Consider the following 23,114-nt stretch of genomic DNA (forward strand, 5'->3'; position numbering starts at 1 on the left):
TTCTTTTTCTCTCTTTCTCTTTTTCTCTCTTTCTCTCTTTCTCTTTTTCTCTCTTTCTCTCTTTCTCTCTTTCTCTTTTTCTCTCTTTCTCTCTTTCTCTTTTTCTCTCTTTTCTCTTTTTCTCTCTTTTCTCTTTTTCTCTCTTTCTCTTTTTCTCTCTTTCTCTTTTTCTCTCTTTCTCTTTTTCTCTCTTTCTCTTTTTCTCTCTTTCTCTCTCCTTCCCTCCCTCTCTCAAGTCCCTGCCAGCGTATAATGGGCAGAAAAATGAGGCTGCCATATTCACTGTTTCAGCCTGGAGGCTGCAGAGTGCTTAGGACGATGACTTACTCCTTTTGTGATAGCCGCTCTATTTAAATTAGACCACTATGTTTTATTGAAAGGGATCTTGTAAACCTTGAGGTTGAAAACAACTGTCCATTCTCCTTTCACCTTTTGCCAAATGCATTAATTGGGGCAAATAAACTTGTTGGATTTGAAAGTGGTTGACTTGTACAACTTTGTGATCACTGGATGCAAATGTACTTATTTGCTGTGCTTTATTTCTAGGGTTACTTACCTGCAAATGCAGAAAGAAGAGAAAGCACACTACAGCGGAAGCGAGCCGAGTATTTTGCCTTTATCGAACAATATTACGACTCCAGAAATGATGAACACCATCAAGACACGTACAGACAAGTACTTGAAGTTAATTCATAATGTGATAGTTTTGTTGTGTCTTTTCTTACTGAAATGTACATCTTGCGTGTTAAATTCAAGTTTCCACGTTTCTCATTGTGAGGCTACTGGGGTTAAAAGAAGCAGTGTAGTAATTACAGATGTATGTGATGACTCAACAGTAACAATGTAGGCACCATTGTTGGACAGGGGGACAGTGTTGGTCATTGAGTTCGGGTAATGGGTGAACAGGACTTGGTGTGGGTTAGGATACAAGCAGCTAAGTTTTGGATGATCTCAAGCTTACAGAAGGTGGAAAATGGGAGGCTGGTTAGGAGGGCATTGGAATAGTTGATTCTGTAGTTAAGAAAAGCAAAGATGAGGGTTTCAGCAGCAGATGGGCGCAGGCAGGGGTAATGACGACGTTACAGAGGTGTAAGTAGGCAGTCTTTGTGATTGAAAGAAATGGCGTTGAAAGCTCAGCTCAGGATCAAAATGAACAGTTGAATTCAACTGGAGCTCTATTTTCATATCTGCTGGTGTCCCATTGTACCAACTTGCTAAAGCTACAGTTCTATTTCCACTTTAGATTGATTTTTAAGAGGTTTTGGATGCATATTGACTCAAAAAGTAAACTCATTACTCTATGGTCAAATCGCGGTCTGACTTTGGAATGCATTGAGCCAAACATTGAGGGACACCCTCCAGAAGCTTTTCCTGTATCACTTGGGCTTCGGATCATGTGGAATGTAGCTAAAATTTTGGTGGAAACCAATACTCTGTACAGCATCACTAGGCCAGGCAAACACTCAGTAATAGTTACACTGACATGTATGATTATGGGGAGAATTATCTTCTTTGGCCTCCTTGTCTCAAGACACAATGGGTGAGTGCCTAGAGGTGGTTAGTGGTTTGTGGAGCAGCGCCTGGAGTGGCTATAAAGGCCAATTCTAGAATGACAGACTCTTCCACAGGCACTGCAGATAAAATTGGTTGTTGGGGCTGTTACACAGTTGGCTCTCTCCTTGCACTTCTGTCTTTTTTCCTGCCAACTGCCATGTCTCTTCGACTCGCCACTCTTTAGCCACGCCTTTATGGCTGTCTGCCAGCTCTGGCGATCACTGGCAACTGACTGCCACTACTTGTGGTTCGTGTCACAGGACGTCATGTCGCGTTTGCAGATGTCTGTAAAGCGGAGTCATGGACGGCCGGTGGGTCTGATACCAATGACAAGCTCGCTGTACAATGCATCCTTGGGGATCCTGCCGTCTTCCATGCGGCTCACATGGCCAAGCCATCTCAAGCGCCGCTGACTCAGTAGTGTGTATATGTTGGGGATGTTGGCCGCCTCGAGGATTTCTGCGTTGGAGATACGGTCCTGCCACCTGATGCCAAGGATTCTCCAGAGGCAGCGAAGATGGAATGAATTGAGACGTCGCTCTTGGCTGCCATTCGCTGCCATAGAGCAAGGTATTGAGGACACAGGCTTGAAACACTGGGACTTTTGTGTTCCGTGTCAGTGTGCCATTTTCCCACACCCTCTTGGCCAGTCTGAACATAGCAGCGGACGCCTTTCCCATGCGCTTGTTGATTTCTGCATCGAGAGACAGCTTACTGGTGATAGTTGAGCCGAGGTCGGTGAACTCTTCAACCACTTCTAGAGCATGGTGGCCCATATTGATGGATGGAACATTTCTGATGTCCTGTCCCAAATTGGTCGTTTTCTTGAGGCTGATGGTTGGGCTAAATTCGTTGCAGGCAGCCGCAATCCTGTCGATGAGTCTCCGCAGGCACTCTTCAGTGTGGATGTTAATGCAGCATCGTCAGCAAAGAGGAGTTCCCTGATGAGGACCTTCCGTACTTTGGTCTTCGCTCTAAGATGGGCAAGGTTGAACAACCTGCCATCTGATCTTGGGGAGGAAAATTCCTCCTTCTGAAGACTTGAACGCATGTGAGAGCAGCAGTGAGAAGAAGATCCCAAACAGTGTGGGTGTGAGAACACAGCCCTGTTTCACACCATTCAGGATAGGCAAGGGGTCTGATGAGGCACCGCTATGCTGAATTGTGCCTTTCATATTGTCATGGAATGAGTGATGATACTTAGTAGCTTTGGTGGACATCAGATCTTTGCTAGTAGTCTGAAGAGACCACGTCTGCTGACGAGGTCAAAGGCTTTGGTGAGATCAATGAAAAGCAACGTAGAGGGGCATCAGTCCGCAAGCAGGACCCTGAGCTTCCGGTTGCTTGCCATTTCAACACTCCTCCCTGCTCTCATGCTCACATCTCTATCCTGGGCTTGCTGCAGTGTTCCACTGAACATCAACGCAAGCTCGAGGAACAGCATCTCCTTTTCCGATTAGACACACTACAGCCTGCCAGACTGAACATAGAGTTCAATAATTTCAGAGCATGACGGGCCCCCCGTTTTACTTTTATTTTTTAGTTTTTTTCTTTTTTCTTTTTTACATTTTTTACAATTTTATTTCTTTTGTTTATTTCATTTCATTGTAGTTTGTTCAGTTTGCTTACCCACTGTTTTTTTTTCATGTTTGTACTTGCTGCTGTTCAATCTTCAGTTTGTTAATACCTTATCTGTCCTAATGCTTTGTCTTTCAACACACCATTAACATATTGTTTGCCTTTGCTCCATGACCTCTTGGTCAGCTATGTGGCCTTGTCCAATCTACACCTTCTCCTTTGTTATCTCTTGCCCCACCCCCGGCTCACTTGCTTATAACCTTTGACATTTCTAATATTTGCTAGTTCCGAAGAAGGGTCACTGACCCGAAACGTTAACTCTGCTTCTCTTTCCACAGATGCTGCCGGACCTGCTGAGTGGTTCCAGCATTTCTTGTTTTTATTATATGTAGAGGGGCACCTGTTGTTCGCGGCATTTCTCCTGCAGCTGGCGAAGGGAGAACAGCATGTCAATGGTGGATCTCTCTGCTCGAAAGCCACACTGTGCCTCAGGGTAGACATGCTCAGCCAGCTTCTGGAGTCTGTTTAAAACTACTCGAGCGAAGACTTTCCCCACTACGCTGAGCAGGGAGATTCCACGGTAGTTGTTGCAGTCACCGCGGTCACCCTTGCTCTTATAGAGGGTGATGATATTGGCATTGCGCATGTCCTGTGGTACTGCACCCTCGTCCCAGCACAGGCAAAGCAGTTCATGGAGTGCTGAAAGTATAGCAGGCTTGGCACTCTTGATTATTTCAGGGGTAATGCTGTCCTTTCCAGGGGCATTTCCACTGACTAGAGAATCAATGGGGAGAATTACATGGTTGCAATAATCCCTATGAGAGTCAATAGTTCAAAGCAGTTTTATGTATCAAATTACTAGTGATTCATTAAGGCCTATCCCCACACTCAGGATGTAGTCATCTCAATCAGAATGCTCTTTGTCAGCATTTTAAGTTCAATATGGTACTCCATAATTACTAAATAAGTAGGATCTGTTCCTTTGTGTACTGTGTTTAACACTCTAAACTGAAGGCACGTTGTACTCTGTTTACTTTATCTTGTGAAATACTATGAACAGGAAAGGTAACTGAATTGCTTTGAAGGCTACATTAAATTGAGCAAAATAATTCACCCAGTATTTCCTGGAACTGCACAATTGGCGATATGTGCTATTTTGGGCATCAATCTTTCTGTTGCCAACTCCACTGAAATTACGGAAATTAAAGAAATTTAAATACTTGTTTCATGTAATGGAGGAAAGACTGATGCTGTTAATTAATGTTTAAAAACTGTTGGTTGATTTTGGTGTTTAGGTTCAGAAAATGGAAACCTGTTTTAGTCAACTTTTTCCTGAAACTTCACTGTTTTTCTAAACCATCAGATTGCCATAGATATTCCTCGTATGACTCCTGAGAGTTTAATACTGCAACCAAAAGTGAGAGAGGTAAGAGCTTTGGGAATCAAGTAAAATAGTATCTTTCCCCTGCCTCATCTGTCAGTTGCATAACTAATGCTCCAGTGAATGGCTATATGGTTTGATTTTTGCAAAGCTGAGTTTATCATTTGATCAAGTGCTCTACTTAAAATTCTTGTGATGAATTAAGCAATTTGAAGAATATACAATATTGTTTGCTCTGCCTTAATTACGTTGTCTAATTGTAACATTTGCACCAATTTACGTTGTGTATTAATGATGAAATATGGCTTGAGAGTCATCCACATGGCTGCATATTCTGGCTTGCTTTGAGTTTGCACGTTGACAATTTATATGAAAATAAATTTTTTTCTCTCCCACTACCACTTGTGCCTCCATAGACCAAGCTATAGGTGAAAAGACAGGCACAAGAACTGCAGCTCTGCTTCGGTCATCACTAGCCTAATTGACAGTTAGGAATATTGTCATTGGTACTGGAAATTTTATGTGCAAAATTGCAAGTTTGAATCAGCATCTTCCATTTTGTTGAAATTGTCATGTCCTGTGCGTGGATTACTATAGCTGTCTATAATTTCAATTGATGAACATTCCCACTGAATCTACAGCATGGTCACAGTACACTGTGCAGCTAAGATTCAAAAAAACCTTATTTCTATTTTAGCTGTTTCCAGGTGCCCGTTTATGATCTCAATTTGATGCTTATTGCTAGAAAGCTATTGCAGGCCATGCTTGCCTGTGACTGTTTCATTGTATTGACTATCAAATAATACGAGGAAGTGAGATAAAGATTGCAGCTCGCTCCTTGTTATAAACTGTGAACCAAAAGAGAGAATTTGGGTGCTGTTCTAAGGGAAAATCTCAGAATGGAGATTGTGGAGTTTTGAGCCTTGGATTTTGTTGTGTGAGTATGGCAACACTTGACAAAGTATTGACTGCAGTTCAGTTGCAACCAAGTAAGAAGCTATGGTTACATTGTGTCCACATTGCTCTGGAATGGAGAAAGCAGAGCTTCACCTGCGTGGAGTCGTGCAACTTACCAGCTTGCAGCTGTTCCTTGTTTTCCTCCAGGGGGGTTGGGTCTTCACAAGCTGTAGAAATTGAAAGGCCACGTCTTTACCAGTGGGTTCTTTTGGGGGGAGAAAACATTTTGTGTCAAAGATACTTGTGCATTTTCTACAACCAACCAATCTTCCACTTGATGTTGTCTTTTTGGTACTGGTGAGCAAAGATGCCACTTTAGGACAGAACTCTGCTTTTTAATGCTGCTGACTTGTAGGAACGTAGGAACAAAGGAAATCGGAGTAGGAGTCGGCCATTCGGCCCCTCTAGCCTGCTCTCTGCCATTCGACTAGATCATGGCTGATCTTTTACCTCCACCATTTTCCTGCGCTTTCTCTATGTCCCTTGATATCATCAATATTGGAAATCTATCGCTTGGGCAGTCACCTGCTTGCAATTTTCCCTCATATCAAAGTGATGTTGAAAACCCATATTGCAATGGTATATTCATCTGTAGTAAATCAAGCAAATAATTAACAAACAAAACTTGGTGTACAAGTTGTGACTTCTAGCCAGAATGAGACTGCTCCTTTTGGTTTGTTCTTGCCCAACAACTTAATTCTATTATACGTATATTGCTATCGTCCATTGACATAAGTGAAGTAACTTATCCTTCAAGTTTTTGTATTTGTATGACCTATACTCTTAAAATGTTTGCCTAAATTACCATGCCATGCTGATTATACTGTAAACATTTGAGATAAAAATGAATAGTCTTAAGTGTAAATAAAAGCATATATGGTGTCATGACCTAAAAAATTTGGAGGCGTACAGTAAATATATAAATGAGAAATGTGGATGGTTCTCAAGACACTGATTTTTTTAAAAGTTTTTTTATAAAAACTGAACTGTGCAAACGATAGTAAAACTGAAATACCTTTTGTGTATTGGCATTCTTGATTCACCCAGCTCTGCAAGCACCGCAGGCATGGCCAAAGCTCAGATTCAGAGTTGTAAGGTCGGTTCTGTTGCTGAACGTATTCAAGGAGGCTCTAACCTTGAATCCTGACTCCTCAGGACTTTGAACATTCCTCAACAAATGACACTGTACTCTGCAGCTGAGAATTCTTGGTTTTGAGCCCCAACTAAATGCTAGCAATTGTCTTGACTGGCTGCACCACCAGTAATAATTTGGCCTCTGCTACTGTTTTCTTTCTTTCTTCACAGATTCATATTGATATTCCAAGAACTAATCCTCTTATTCCTCTCTTTCAACAAGCTTCTGTGCAAAAGGTGAGAGAATTAATAAATGATTGGCCAGTGGTGCTTGAAATGTGCAACTGAAAAAAACACTGATTTCAATGTCTAATCCATTCAGTATTAGCTAGATAATATGTTGATATCTTTGATTATTTGACAATAATCATTTGCACTGAATTGCATGGGAAACCTGAATCTTGTTAACTGCCATGTATAGTATCACGTTATCAATTGGAGAATCAAATAGATTTTGCACCTTTTCATGCACTGCTGGTCAATCAAGCTGCCTGCTGCACATAATTTCAGTATATTAGGAAGGTAAGTTGCAAGAATTTTTAATGCATTATTGTTTCTAACCAGCACATGAACTAAATGAGAGTTCAGGTTACTGTTACGACCAGGTGAGAAAAAGGTCTAGGGTTCCCTTTCAGCCTTCACCTGGTCTTACTGTAAAAGGTTTTATTTTTTCAACACTTTTTAGCATCCCCTTAGTGAATCCTTGTTCACGACTTTCCAAATCTAAGTCAAAGAAATGAGCACAAACAGGCTTTCTTAAGTTTAAAGAAGAAAGATTGAAATTTTATTGAACTTAAAACTCTAATTCAGTTAACGCCTATGGATACACACTGCGTCCCATGTTAGCATGCATACGCGATACATGCATGCAAATAGGGACAGAAAGAGCAGAAGAAAAATAAAGTCAAAAGGTTTGAGACAATATCTGAAGAGTAGTTGTTACGGTTCTTCGAGCTCACTGTACAGTTCTTGCTTGTAGGTAGATCTGTTGGGGCCCAGTATTCTTCTTGAACCTTGTTCGCTGTAGGAGACGTTTCCCTCTTGGGGTTCATGTGTCTTCAGTGAGTTTTTGAAGTTCCATGAGAAAGAGATGGGAGCAGACAGGCAGGAGAGGCTGTGGCGAGCTTGCCTGGAGAGTTCTTCTCAGTCCAGGAGCAAAAGCTTCTTGCCAGTTCAAACACTGTCTCTATAATTTAAAACTCCCCAAGTTGACCAGCAGGGTAGTCACGTGACTGACAGGTATATCCACCTCTGGCTTTGTGGATTGACTTGTCCTTTCAAGCACCGTCTGTTAATATGCAAATACCTTTTATTCCAGCCAAGGTCTGGCAGTCCTTGGAACAGGTCTTCTCTTCTTCCCAGCAACAATTTGAAATTTAATGTGGGGTGAAATTAATATACCTCATTCTTGGCAGGTGGGGGCCTGCATGACACCTCCACACCCAGGGGAGCGAAATGCGATTTGAGAAAAGGCGCATTTTATTAAAAGGGTCAACATCCGGGGGTTACCATTAGCCAAAAACTGAACTGGAGTAGCCATATAAATACCGTGGCTACAAGAGCAGGTCAGAGGCTGGGAATCCTGCAGTGAGTAACTCACCACCTGACTCCCCAAAGCCTGTCTACCATCTACAAGGCACAAGTCAGGAGTGTGATGGAATACTCTCCACTTGCCTGGATGGGTGCAGCTCCAACAACACTCAAGAAGCTTGACACTATCCAGGACAAAGCATTGGCACCCCATCCACATACATTCACTCCCTCCACCACTGGCACACAGTGGCAGCAGAGTGTACCATCTACAAGTTACACTGCAGCAATGCACTAAGGTTCCTTAGACAGCACCTTCCCAACCTGCGACCTCGACCAACTAGAAGGGCAAGGGCAGCGAATACTTGGGAACACCACCGCCTGCAAGTTCCCCTCCAAGCCGCACACCATCCTGACTTGGAAATATATCACCATTACTTCACTGTCGCTTGGTCAAAATCCTGGAACTCCCTCCCTAACAGCACTGTGGGTGTCCCTTACCCACATGGACTGCAGCTGTTCAAGAAGGCAGCTCGCCACCACCTTCTCAAGGCAATTAGGGATGGGCAATAAATGCTGGCCTAGCCAGTGACACCCACATCCCATGAATGAATAAAAGAAATGTAAGATACAGAAAACCATGCATTTCTCTCATTCATTCCCATTCATTCATGAATCCTAAAACTTACTAAAACAGTCTTTTCTTGATGCCAGTGCTGCTTTCATTTCCCCTTTCTGGCATCCCAGTAACCATGTGGTTCTTTGGGGAAGTTTTTCTTCAGTTTGCCCACTTCCATGGCTGCCTAGGGTCATTGATCCTGTTGAGGTCTGGAAAGGGGGATGGGTGATTTATCTTTGGTTCTGACTGTGGGGGAGTATTCTTTGTTAATCTTCCATTTTGTTCTCTGGGACACTCCTGCCTGCAGGTATTTGTGCAGACCCTACTGCACTCCCCTGTGGCACTTGACTCGGTGAGGCGTCACCCTCACTGTTTCTCTGCTCCCTGGAGGTCTTCCTTTGTCTTTGCAGGTTCCTGTAATTGCTCTTAGCAACTCTGGTGGGGTGTTTCTCGAGTCAGCATTTACGTAGGAGGATGTGGGGTCTAACTTTTCAAATTTTTTGGGGTTGGCTGACCGGACAGTAGGGATTTCTATCCGGGATTCCTCTCAGACTTCCTTTAACCTGCTCACTTGGTCACATTTTCCCCTTCCCTGTCTAACCCTTTGCCAGCCCTGTGCCTGCCTGTCCCCTTTTGCTCTCGGCGGGCTCCCTTACAGTTCACCAGCCCTCTGCTGGAGGGTCCTCCTAACACCGGTGCAGGACTTAGGGGTGCAAGTTTCACCATCAGTTGGAGTTTCCCCTCAAACTGGCACATGTGGCAACTCTTGCAGTACTCCATCACATCTTTGTGGAGTTTTGGCCAGTCAAACTGCTGTATTATGTGGGCTTTGATCTTTCGTATACCAGCATGTACAGCCACTGTAGTCTCGAGGGTCCTTCTTAATATTTCTCTCCAGTACCTCTGCAGCACCACTAACTGGTGAACTACTGTCCACTCTTGCTCTCAGGTCTGTGAGGAGAACTCCATTTCCTCATCAGTAACTCATTCTTTAAATAGTAGCAATCAGCAACTCCTCCTGCTTCACTTTCACACTGGGCAGCCTGTGCTAACTCTCGCAATACTGGGTTGGCTCGCTGAGCTTCAGCGAGGAAAACTCCATTTAATTTATTCCCTGGATCTCCTAACTTTCCAAAGAAAGTCTCGGACAGGCAGACCTCATGGTCATCTGCCTGCAGTGCCAATGCAGCTCCTCTGGGGGAGCTGGTTTGATCATGGCCTGATTCCCTCCACATTCAGGGAAACTGCAGGGGTCCGTCTCCTGCCACTGTCCTGTCTCTCTGACCTCCTGCAGTCTTTCTTTCACTATTGTGGGGGCTTCCACCTTCACTCCTGCCAGATCATTACCTTGGAGTAGGTCAACCCCGGCCACAGGCAAACTTGGGACAATTGCTACGGTCACCGGTCCCGAAACTAGGTTGTACTCCAGGTGCATCCGGTGTACAGATATAGGCATACACTGCCCTCCCATACCATTCACCACCATTTCGATGTTCACTGCACTCTCTGGGGGAAAGGTCAGGCCTTTTCCCAGTAAAAGGGATCTAGTGGCCCCTGTGTCCCTAAGAATCACTATGGGCTTGCTTGGCCCACTCGAGGGGTATGAGGTTACTTTCCCTTCAAACACAAAATCCTGATAACCTTCAGGAATCCTGTTAAATTTTCCTGCACTTGTAGTAGTAAGCTTCCTAGGTTTTACTCACTGCAGTTAAAGTCACAGCTTGTTCTGCTGTGCTTTCCATTAGGGTCCCTTCTTCACTGAGCTGGTGTGCCCTGATCAACCCTACCAGTTTTCCCTTTAGTTTGCAACAGTCAGCTTTTAAATGCCCTGCTTTATTACAATGGAAGCACACAGGCCTCTGGGTCTCACTCTTGCTCACAGCATTTTCCTTTTTGGCTGGAGGAGGGCCCCCTATGTCTCCTGCTTTCCTCTCTCTCCCAGGACTGCCTGGGCTTCTATCATCTTCTCACCCTTTGTCCTTTTCGGATTTGCTGGGGGTGATCAAGAAAGGTTCTCCCCTGGGAAACCAACTTATAAATTAAGGCAAACTCATCAGCCAGAATGGCCGCTTGCTGGGCTCCCTGAACCCGTTGCTCCTCTACATGGGTCTTTTTGGAGAGTGGGAGGGAGTTTTTCAATTCCTTTAGCAGAACTATTTCCCTGAGATTTTCATAGCTGAGCTGTATTTTGAGAGCCCTCAGCCACAGGCCAAAAGCCAGCTGCTTACTTCTTTCAAACTCCAGATAAGTTTGATTAGCTTGCTTCTTGAGAGTTCTAAACTTTTGGTGATAGGCTTTGGTTACTAATTCATATGCCCCAACGATAGCATTTTTGGTCTGTTCATAATCTGATGAACTCTCACCTGGCAACAGGGAATAAACTGCTTGGGCTTTTCCAGTTAGCTTGCTTTGCAGTAAAAGAGGCCAGGTTTCAGCTGGTCATTTTAGCTGCTTTGCCAGTTTCTGAAAGGACACAAAAATCCTTCTACATCTCCCTGATTGAATTTTGGGATTAGTTGAGCTAATTTTAACAACTTTGTACCCAGCCCTGAATTATGCTCCTCCATATTGGCCATGCTTTCACTGGGGTTACTCTGTCGCCCCCTAGTTAACTCAAGCTGCATCAACTCACGCTCTTTGCATTCTTTCTAGAATATTCTTTCTCTCTCTCCTGCCTTTCATTTTCTTCATGTTTCTTGTGGAAGGCTCTCTCTTTCTCCCACTCCATTTGTATCTTTGCTGGCAGTAACCCTGTCTGGGTCTACTTCTGACACTGCTTCTGCTTCTTCAGATTCAAGGGAAAAATGGTTGGCCACGAGCCTTAGGAGTTCAGACTTCCTAACCTTGCCATGTATAGTGATACCACACTGCTCAGCCATTTTCCTCTACTCCTCCATAGATGATGCTTTTAACTTATCCCAAGTTACTTCACCCTGGCTTAGAGAGCTACTAGCTTCAGTTGCAGACATGTTAGTATTCAATCACACACAACCACACGAAACCACTAGAAAACCTGCATTAAAATCTTGCTCTTTTTTGATTGGGAACAATTTGGCTTCCCACTTCCAAATTCACCCATTTGTCTGTGCGTCAATTTCGGACGCTAGCACCCAAATTTCTGTTACGACCAGGTGAGGAAGAGATCTAGGGTTCCCTTTCAGCCTTCACCCGGTCTTACCGTAACAGGGTTTAATTTTTTAAACATTGTTTTTAGCTCCCCCTTGGTGAATCCTTGTTCACCGGTTTCCCATTATACGTCAAAGAAATGAGCACAAACAGGCTTTCTTATGTTTAAAGAAGAAGGATAGAAATTTTATTAAACTTAAAACTCTAATTCGGTTGACGCCTACGGATACATGCCGTGCCCCACGCTAGCATGCATATGCGATACGCACATGCAGATGGGGACAGAAAGAGCAGAAGAAAAATAAAGTGGAAAAGTTTGAGGCAATATCTGAAGAGTTGTTCTGGTTCTTCGAGCTCACTGTACAGTCCTTGCTTGTAGGTAGATCTGTTGGGGCCCAGTATTCTTTAAACCTTGTTCGCTGTAGGAGACGTTGCTCTCTTTGGGTTCCTGTGTCTTCAGTGGGTCTTTGGAGTTCCATGAGAAAGAGATGGGAGCAGACAGACAGGCAGGAGAGGCTGTGGCGAGCCTGCCTGGAGAGTTCTTCTCAGTCCAGGAGCAAAAGCTTTCTGCCAGTTCAAACACTGTCTCTAAAATTTAAAACTTCCCAGGTTGACCAGCAGGGTAGTCATGTGACTGACAGGTATAACCACTTATGGCTTTGTGGATTGTCTTGTCCTTTCAAGCACTGTCTGTTAATATGCAAATGCCTTTTTTTTTCCAGTCAAGGTCTGGCAGTCCTTGTAACAGGCTTTCTTTTCTTCCCAGCAACAATTTGAAATTTAATGTCCATGTGGCAAAATTAATATACCTCATTCTTGGCAGGTGGGGGCCTGCATGTCATTACTGCGTTTTGGTTTGCCACTGGGCGGCACAGTGGCGCAGTGGTTAGCACCGCAGCCTCGCAGCTCCAGCGACCCGGGTTCAATTCTGGGTACTGCCTGTGTGGAGTTTTCAAGTTCTCCCTCTGTCTGCGTGGGTTTTCTCCGGGTGCTCCGGTTTCCTCCCACAGCCAAAAGACTTGCAGGTTGATAGGTAAATTGGCCATTATAAATTGCCCCTAGTATAGGTAGGTGGTAGGGAAATATAGGGACAGGTGGGGATGTGATAGGAATATGGAATTAGTGTAGGATTAGTATAAATGGGTGGTTGATGGTCGGCACAGACTCGGTGGGCTGAAGGGCCTGTTTCAGTGCTGTATCTCTAACTAACTGGGCTAATTTGATACTGACAAAGTGATTTTGCAGTTGAAATTCAGCCAGTATTTGTTTTTGTGTTTGTTAAATGTATTTTCCTTTCATTGTTACTGTATGGTTGGCTTTACCTTGTATTTTTTTAAATTTTTTTTTTTATTTAGAGATACAGCACTGAAACAAGCCCTTTGTTTACTGAAATTTAGATAAACCAAATAGGATGCAAAATAACAGTCCTAAAGGCATTGAACTTGTTATTGCATTGGTTCAGTGTTTCATAAAGTTTAAAGTGTCCCCATTGTCATTGCTATTTCTTCAACTCCTTTCGAAGTGTCATTTTTGTCTTCAATACGTATATTTCTCCTGAATGATGCTTTTATAAATTGCATAATGCCACAGTGGCTAAGATGTTCTGTTGGAAATATTCTTTCTATGTGCTGCTGTACCCTGACCTTATTTCGATCTACTTTTCCAATGTGACAATAGGCTAATTGGAACAATTTACTTGGAAATCCATCTGTAATCCTGTAACATTTCAAAGTTAACCAGTGCAGTGGTTCTAATTGTTTTGTTCAGTGCTGAAAGAGCATTCAAGTATTAAGAACTTGTTTCTTGATACTTTAATGAGAACAAGAAAAGATTACAAGTTGAAGTAATTTTACATCTCTGTGTGAAGTTCATTTGGTGCACTTAGAAACTGTTGGCTTGTGTTTGCACTATTTGATAGTACTGTGCTTGAACAGGGATAAATCGTAAAACTTCATACCGTTGAAACTTCCAACTGCCTAGTGTTTGGCCCTCCATTTGTCATGATACTCCTACAACCATTGATTTTGGTTAGCCACTCCCCCTCATTCACCTTTGATGTACTTGTCCCCAGAAAAACCTTCATTCACTTCTATCTTGGATCTTGGTTAGTCCCATTGATATGAACCCCCCTCCCCCCCATCTTTTTCCATATGTAAAGGGCACAGACTTGAGGGTATTTGGAACAGGATTGATTTTTAGCTATTCAAATCTGACCAAACCATATGAAGTGCATTTTTAAAAATTGTAAATGAGATGTGGGCGTTGCTGGCAAGGCCATCATTTATTGCCCATCCCAAATTTGCATTCGAGAAGGTGGTGGTGATAAGCTGCCACCTTGAACTGATGCAGTCAGTGTATTGTAGACAGTTCCAGAATTTTGACCCAGTGACGATAAGGAACGCTAATGTATTTCCAAGACAGGATGGTATACGAGTTGGAGGGGAACTTGCAGGCGTGCCTCTATTCGCCCTCATTCTCCTCTGTCAAGGTCACCCGTTACTCTAGGATTGTCATGGAGAGAAAAGGTAGCCCACAGCTTCTTTGCTCAGCCATCTCCTTAAACTCTGTCCCCTACCCCTTCCACTCTCACTTCCAAATAGTGCAAGGAACACGTGGGCTTCTTTGTCACAAAGATAAGACCATCCATTTCAATTTTCTAATGTGTTTGTACACACGTGCACATCTTCCATCATACTGTCTTTGAGCTCCTTTCATCCATGCCACTGACTTGCTACTCCTTTGACCCCATTCCCACAAAACTGCTGACAATTTGACTTCATTTCCTAGCCCTCATTTGCTGGCTGAAATTATAAATGATTCCCTGTCTGCAAGTACTGTCTGCCATGCTTTTATAATTACTGTTACACATCCTTACTCAAAAACTCACAACCTTTATCCTGACAAACTACCCTCCATCTCCAGCCTCCTCTTTTCTCTTAAGTCCTGAAAAAATGGTTCCTTCCAAATTTATGCCCATTTTCTCCACAACTCTCTATAAATCTCCCCAGTTAGATTTCCTTCTCTGCTTTAGCATCATAATGGCCCTAACCAAAGTCATCTACTGTGATCTCTGCTCAATTTCTGCTAACTTTATGACTACATGATTCTCAGTGCTTGCCTTCCTTTTTTCTTCTGTGCTATTTAAGAAAAGTGAGAGCGAGAGCAGCTGGGGAACTATAGACCAGTTAGCCTAATATCTGTTGTCAGGAAATTACTGAAGTCTTTAAAAATAGGGTGCCTGAACACCTTCAAATTTCAACTGATCAGAGAGAGTATGGATTTGCAAAGTGTAGGTCATACTTTATGAACCTTATTGAATTTTTTTGAAGAAGTGACTTAAGTAGTGGACAGTGGAATGTCTGGATGTTATTCATATAGACTTCCAAAAGGCATTTGATAAAGTTCCTCATAAGACACTTGGCTCATGGAATTGTCTGCAAATTACTGATATTGTCAAGAAATTGGCTGAATGGAAGGATTCAGAGAATAGGGGCAATGGGCAGGTACTTTAATTGGCAGGATATGACTAGTGGTGCCCCACAAGGATTTGTATTGGGTCCTCAACTATTCACCATATTTATTAATGATGGAATAGAAAGCCACATATCCAAGTTTACCAATGACTCAAAGACAGGTGGCATTATGAGCAGTATAGATGGAAGCATGAAGTTACCAAGCAATATAAATAGACTCAGCGAATGGTCAAATCTCTGGCACATGGGTTTCAGTGTAAACAAATGTGAAGTTATCCACTTTGAACTGAAAAAGGATAGATCAGAGAACTTTCTAAATGGTGAAAGGTAGTAATAGATCTGAAGAGACATGAGGCCCATGTACATCATTAAAATGTCATGAACAGGTATGGGAAATAATCACGAAGGCTAATGGAATGCTGGCCTTTATATTAGGATTAGAATACAAGGGAGTAGAAGTTATGTTGCAGCTATACAAAGCCTTGTTTAGACCACACCTGGGTACTGCAATCAGTTCTGTGGAAGGATGTATTGGCTTTGGAGGGAGTACAGCTTAAGTTTATCAGAATGATGCTTGGCCTCCAAGAGTTAAATGACAGGGAGAGATTACACAAATTAGGGATGTTATACCTGGAATTTAGAAGATTAAGGGGTGATTTGATCGATATTTTTAAGGTATTAATGGAAACAGATAGGGTAGATAGAGTGAAACTATTTCAGCTGGTTGGGGAGTCTAGGACGAGGGTGCATAGTCTAAAAATTAGAGCCAGACCTTTCAGGAGTGAAATTAGGAAACACGAATACATGCAGAAGTTTGGAATTCTGTTCTCCAATGGCTATTGATGCTAGATAAGTTGTAAATTTTAAGTCTGATGTTGATAGAATTTTCTTATCCAGAGGTATCAAGGGGTATGGAGCAAAGGTGGGAGTTAAGTTGCCGATCTCATTGAATGGTGAAACAGGCTGGAGGGGCTAAATGGCCAACTCCTGTCATTATGTTCGTGTGATGGAACTGCCCTCTATCACTGCAACCTTCTTCAGCTGTGCAAGCCCCCCGAGTTCTGTGTTCTTATGATTCTGGTCTTTATGCATCCTCCCTCCCTTTTGTGGGCCATTGGTGGTCGTGCCTTCAGCTGTCTATACCCCATTCTCTGGAATTGCATTCCTAGACCCTTCCACCCCCCCCCCCCCCCCCCCCCCACACTCCTTGCTCTTTAAAAGCCATCTTTTTGACCAAACGTTTTTGTCACCGTCCTAATAACTCCTCCTCTGCTGAGGTAGTAGATGACTCCGCACATGTTACTCCAACTGGCTGCTTCACTGGCACAGGGTTGGTTGGGCTCCAGGTAATTTGTCATCTAAAATTGCCTGTTCGATCCTGCAGAGAATAGTAGTCAGGTGCTTGGTTGTTTCTCAAACTGCACATTCAAGTGAGCTTGAAGCACTGATCTACTACCGCACCAAGGTTGTAGGAGGGGTGGCTGTAATCGCCTTATTTATTGGCAATTATGGATCAGAATGGATATTTCCTTGTATCTCATGGTGGGGCGGAAATAGTTTGATGGATATCAAGAATGTTTACGATGAAGGGGTGATTGTGGGGTGAGATTCCACTGTGAAAGTCTGGAATCTACCTTGGAGAGAAAAAAATATATAAATTATAACCGTCACAAAAATTCATAAAATTAGATCACGATAAAGCCATTCAGTTCATCATACCTTTGGTGCGAGATATTCAATCGATATTTTCTGCAATAACCCTACTGTGCTTTCTCTATACCCTTATCAGTCAGCATAACTTGATCCTTTTGAATTTATCTCTGCTGCCAATATTGACAGTTCCTTTACAACGTTGAGCCCTCTGTGAAGTGATTTGATGTTTTTAAATTTCATCGATGTTTCAATTTGTACTTACTACTATTCCAACTACACAAATTACTTTCAGAAAGATCCAGGCCTGGCATGAATAAAAAGTCACCACTGACCTCCAACTTCCTTTCTGGCTTAAAAACAGAAAGTGCTGTAAATACTCAGCAGGTCTGGCGGCATTTGTGGAGAGAGAAACAGTTAACATTCCAGGCAGTTCTGATGAAAGGTCATTGACCTGAAATGATAACATAGTTACTCTTTCCACAGATTCTACCAGACTTGCTGTGTATTTCCAGCACTTTCTATTTCAGACTTCCAGCATCTGCAGTATTTTGCTTCCCTGGAAACAGTTCTCTCTTCTCAGGTACTTTCTCACTGCTTTTCAAAACCACCCCCACCCTTGACCCCACTGTCATTGCAAATCATTGACTCATCTCCAACCTCCTTTTCCTCTCAAGTCCTTTGGAATATCGTCTCTCAGATCCATACCCAGAATACTCTGAATCTATCCAATCAAGTTTTCACCCCTGCACTAAAAATCTCTGATCTAATCACAAATGTAACAGTGATGGTCATACACTTTGTTTCCTCCATCGCTGTACAATCTTTGCCATCTTCTTCTAACATCGCCTTTATTATTCAGTTTAAGTGGGTCTGCCTTGCTTGGTTCATCCTTAACTATCCAAGAGTAGCCCAAGCATGCCTAGCAATGGCTTCTTGTCCTGTCCCCGCACCTTATTGCCAGAGTCCCCCAAGGGTTTATTCTTACTCCCTCCTCCTCCTCTTTTACATGTTGCTCCTTGGTAACAGCATCAAAAGATTTCCCATTGGCAGCTTCCACATGTACAATGATGACACAAAATTCTATCTCTTCAAGATCTCTTGAATTCTGTGTTAGATGGCTTGACCCGTGTCCAGTCTTGGATAAGCTGCCATGTCCTCTAGTTTAATCATTGGAAAGAGTGAACCCATCATTTTAACCTCTTTTCCCTCTACCTAGCTACTGTTTGAGGTTGAACCAGATTGTTGGCAATTATGGCATCGTATTCAACTCTCAGCTGAGTTTATGTTCCATATCTCTTATCACCTACTTCTACCTCATAACAACGCCTACCTCGGTTCATCTGCTACCATCCCTTTCGCCTGTGCATTTGGCACCTCCATACCAATCCTTCATGCTGTAAACTTCAGCTCATTCAGAACTCTGCTGCCTCTATCCTTGCCTGCACTAGATACTAGATGTAGTCGTGTAGTTAGTTGTATTGGAAACAGTGATCCAGAGACCTGGACTAATGTGTCCAAATCCCAACATGGTAGCTTGATAATTGGAATTCCTGTTTTAAAAAAATAAGGATCAGTAAAATAAATCTAGAATTACAACCTGCCATCTGTAATGATGACCATGAAGCTATTGGATTGATGCAAAAAGCAACTGGTTGACTCATGTCCATAACCTCTCTGGTCTCAGTGACTCCAGATCCACAATAATTTTAACTGCTCCCTCTAAAGGCCCAACAAGGCACTCGGTTATGTCAAACCACTTTGACTGAGGCATCAGATTTGGATTCATAAACAGCCAAGGTGCATCTAGTCCATTTGACCCAGCAAAGTTCTTGTCACATGTGGGTTTAGACCAAAGAATGACCAAAAGTCATTCACAGAACTATGCCTAAATGTCCCAGATTCCTTCATCACCAGAGGTGGCAGCACAGTGGTATATAATCAGAAGGGAGTGGCCCAGGGAGTCTTCCCAGACCCCATGAAGTACTGTAGCATCAGGTCATACTTGGGTGAGAAAACGTCCTGCTGCTTACTGCCCTCCCTTAGCTGCTGAACCAATGTTCCTCCCATGTTAACATTACTTGGAAAAAGCACTAAGGGTAGCAAGGGCACAGAATACAAACTGGGAAAAACTGACTTGACCTTGTCTTCACAAATCTACATTTTGTAGATGTGTTTGTCCATGACTGTATTGGTAGGAGAGGCCATCATGCAGCCCTTGCAGAGACTAAGTCTCGCCATAACAATGAAGGCACTCTACATTGTGTTGTCTGACACTGTAGCTGTGATAAGTGGGATATACCTCACTATACAATGCCATCAAGCCAGGCGACCAATCCTGGTTCAGTGAAGAGTGTAGAAGAGCATGCCAAGAGTAGCACTGAGCATACCGGAAAATGAGGTGGCAACCTGATAATGCTGCAACACAGAATTGCATGCTTGCTAAACAGCAATTGCAGCTCGTTTTGGACAGGCAAATGATCCCACAACCAACCGATCAGATCGAAACTGTGCAGTCCTGCCACATCCAATGGTGGTGGACAGTTAAATACCTAATGTGAGGAGGGGGCTTTACAAACATCCCCATCCTCAATGGTGGCAGAGCCCAGCACATTGGTGTAAAAGACTAGGCTGGAGCATTTGCAATCATCTTCAGCCAGAAGGGCCAAATGGATGAAACATCTCGGCTGCCGCCTGAGATCTCACCGTCACAGATGCCAGTCTTCAGCCAATTAGATTCCTTCTACGTGATATGATGAAACAGCAAAAGCAACTTGCATTTATATAGTGCCTTTATTGCAGTAAAATGTCCCAATGTACTTCACAGGAGCATTACCAAACAAAATTTGACAGCAAGTCACATGAGTGATTAGGACAGATGACCACAATCTCGGTCAGAGGTAGATTTGAAAGAGTGTCTTAAAGGAGGAAAGAGTGGTAGAGAGTCAGACAGCTTTAGGGAGGGAATTCCAGAGCTTTGGATTTGGGAAACTGAAGGCACAGCCAGCAAGAATGGAGTAATTAATATTTAGGATGTGCATGAGACCAGAATTGGAGCAGTGCAGAGACCTTGAAGAGCTGGACTGCAGGAAGCAACAGAGATCGGGAGGGGTGAGGCCATGGTGGGATTTAAAAGCAAGTATGGCAACTTAAATTTTCACTGGACCAGCGAGCACAGGAATGATGGGTGAACAGGATTTGTTGCAAGTTAGGATACAGGTAGCAGAGTTTTGCATGATAAATTTATGTAGGGTGCAAGGTGGGAGGCAGTCAGGACAACACTGGAATAGTCAAGTCTGGAGGTAACAAAGACATGGATGAGGGTTTCAGCAGCAGATAACCTGAGGCAGGGGCCAGTTTGGGTGATGTTTTGGAGGTGGAAGTAGGTGGTCTTGGGGATGGAGTGAATATGTGATTGGAGGCTCATCTCGGTCAAGAATGCCACCAAGGTTACGAACGTTCTGGTTCAAGCTCAGACAGTTGCTTGAGAGAAGGATAGAGTCAGTGGCAAGGGAATTGTTTTTGATGGGGATGGAAGACAATCGCTTTAAGTCTTCCCAGTCTTTAGCTGGAGGAATTTTCTGCTCATCCATTACTGTATGCCAGACAAGCAATGCAACAAATCCGAGACAATGGAGGGGTCAAGAGTGGTGATAAGGTAGAGCTGGATGTTGTCAGCGTACAGGCAGAATATAACCGGAAACAGGAGTAGACCATTCAGCCCCTCGAGCCTGCTCCACTATTCAATGAGATCATGACTGATCTGCTTCAACACCATTTTCCTGCACTATTCCTGTATCCCTTGGTGTTTTTAATGTGTAGAAATCGATCAATCCTGAGCATACTCAACCACTAAGCCTTCACAGCTCTCTGGGACAGAGAATTCCAAAGATTCACCACCTTCTGGGTGAAGAAATTCCTCTCCATCTCAGTCCTGAATGGCCTGCCCCTTATTCTGAGACTGCATCCCTGCTTCTATACTCCCCAGCCAGGGGAAACATCTTACTGCATCAACCTGATCGACCCCTGTAAGAATTTTGTATGTCTGAATGAGATCACTTCTCATTCTTCTAAACTCCGGAGAATAAGGGCCCAGTCTATTTAATCTTTTCTCATAGGACAATCCCTCCATTCCAGGTGGTAGTTTGCTGAACCTTCGTTGCACTCCCTTGATGGCAAGTACATCTTTCCTGAGGTAAGGAGACCAAAACTGCACACAATACTCCACGTGTGGTCTCAACAAGGGTCTATATAATTGCAGTAAGACATCTTCACTCCTGTGCTGAAATCTCCTTGTAATAAAGGCCAACATACCAATTGCCACCTTAATTGCTTACTGTACCAACATGTTAGCTTTCAGTGACTCATGAGCAAGGGCACCCAAGTTTCCTTGAAAGCCCCTCTCCATTTCTGTTTTGCTTACCAAAGTGGATAATCTCGCATTTCTCCACATTGTATTCCATCTGTCAATCTTTTGCCCACTCGCTTAGTCTCTCCAAATCCCATTGAAGCATCTTTGCATCTTCCTCATACCTCTCACTTCCACCTAGTTTTGTCATCTACAAACTTGGAAATATTGCATTTAATCCTTGCATCCAAATAATTGATCTAGATTGTGAATAGCTGGGGCCCAAGCACAGATGTTTACGGTACTCCACTAGTCACAGCCTACCAACCTGAAAATAACCCGTGTATTCCAACTCTGTTTTCTGTCCATTAACCAGTTCTCAATCCATGCCAGTATATTCCCCATGCCCCCCCTCCCCCTCAAAAATCCCATGTGCTCGAATATTGTTTACTAACCTCTTGTGTGGGACCTGATCAAAAGCTTTCTGAAAAGCTAAATATACCACATCCACCAGTTCCCCCTTATCTAGTCTGCTAGTTACATACTCAAAAAAAAAAACTCCAACAGGTTTGTTAAACATGATTTCCCTTTCAACTGGATGTGTTTTCAGATGATGATGCCGTAGGGCAGCATGTATATATGTAATAGGAGGGGGCCCAGGATAGATCCCTTGGAGAACTCAAGGTAACGGTTCGGGAGCGGGAAGAGAAGCCATTGCAGGTGATTTTCTGGCTATAACTGGGTAGGTAAGAATGGAGCTAGGCGAGTATCATCCAACCCAGCGGGATGGTGGAGTTGAGGCGTTGGAGGAGGCTGATGTCGCCAATTGTGTCTAAGGCTGCAGACACCTTGAGAAAGATGAGGAATAGTTTACTCTGGTTGCAGTCATGTGTGACTTAGATCAGAGCCATTTCGGCACAGTGATGGGTGGAAACAGATTGGAGAGATTCAAACATGGAATTGTAGCAAATTGGGCATAGATTTGGGAGGCAACATGTTCAAGGAGTTTGGAGAAGAAAGAGAGGTTGGTGAAAGGGTAGTAGTTTGCAAGGACAGAGGGGTCAATGGTGGGATTTCTGAGGTGAGGGGTGATAGCTGAGTGCGCTGGATACAACAATGGCTATGTGTCCTGACAACGTCCTGGCTGAAGACTTGTGCTCCAAAACCAGTTGCATCTCTAATCAAGCTGTTCTAGTTCAGCCACATCATTGCATCTAGCTGACAAAATGGAAGGTTACCCAGATATGCCCTGCCCACAAAAAAAGCAGAACAAATCCAATCTGGCCAATTACTGCCCTGTTGGTTTACTCTCAATCATTAGCAAAGTGATAGAAGGTGGTGGTGAAAGTCCTGTCAAGCAGCGCTTACTCATCAGTAACATGCTCACTGATGCTTCTTTTGGGTTCTGCCATTTCCACGCTGCTGTAGACTTCATTATAGCCTTGGTCCGAATATGGATAAAAGAACTTAATTCCAGAGGTGAGTGAATGCCATTGAATGTATAGAGGAGGTGGTTAGATTCTCCCTTGTTGGAGACAGCCATTGCCTGGCGTTTGAGTGGCATGAATGTTAGTTGGCACTTTACAGTGCCAGTTTAAATGTTGTCCAGGTCTTAGTGCATTGAGGCATGGACTGCTTAATTATCTGAATATTGCAAATGGAGCTTAACACTTTGCAATTTATCAGTGAGCAGCTCTGCTCCTGTCCATATTGTGGAGGGAAGATAATTGATGACGCAGCTGAAGATAGTTGGGCTGAGGAACT

The 23,114-nt window shown here is 43.4% G+C and overlaps 1 protein-coding gene across 9 annotated transcripts in view; it reads left to right on the forward strand.

Moving 5' to 3' along the window:
- The window catches only part of tbc1d22a (TBC1 domain family, member 22a), a 534,956-nt gene that overhangs the window by 163,047 nt on the left and 348,795 nt on the right, over positions 1 to 23,114 (forward strand). For 8 of the 9 annotated variants that reach the window (XR_010977650.1, XR_010977651.1, XM_068059138.1 and 5 more), the window contains 3 exons: positions 547 to 675; positions 4,496 to 4,558; positions 6,776 to 6,841. Coding sequence is in view for 7 of the 9 variants with exons in the window: in XM_068059138.1 (XP_067915239.1) it covers positions 547 to 675; positions 4,496 to 4,558; positions 6,776 to 6,841 (258 nt within the window). In the remaining 2 variants the exon portion in view is untranslated. The remainder of the gene's footprint in view (positions 1 to 546; positions 676 to 4,495; positions 4,559 to 6,775; positions 6,842 to 23,114) is intronic. The other variant, XM_068059136.1, reaches the window with a different exon arrangement.

The sequence above is a fragment of the Heterodontus francisci genome, chromosome 27 (genome assembly GCF_036365525.1).
Source record: "Heterodontus francisci isolate sHetFra1 chromosome 27, sHetFra1.hap1, whole genome shotgun sequence".
Taxonomy (NCBI): Eukaryota; Metazoa; Chordata; class Chondrichthyes; order Heterodontiformes; family Heterodontidae; genus Heterodontus; species Heterodontus francisci.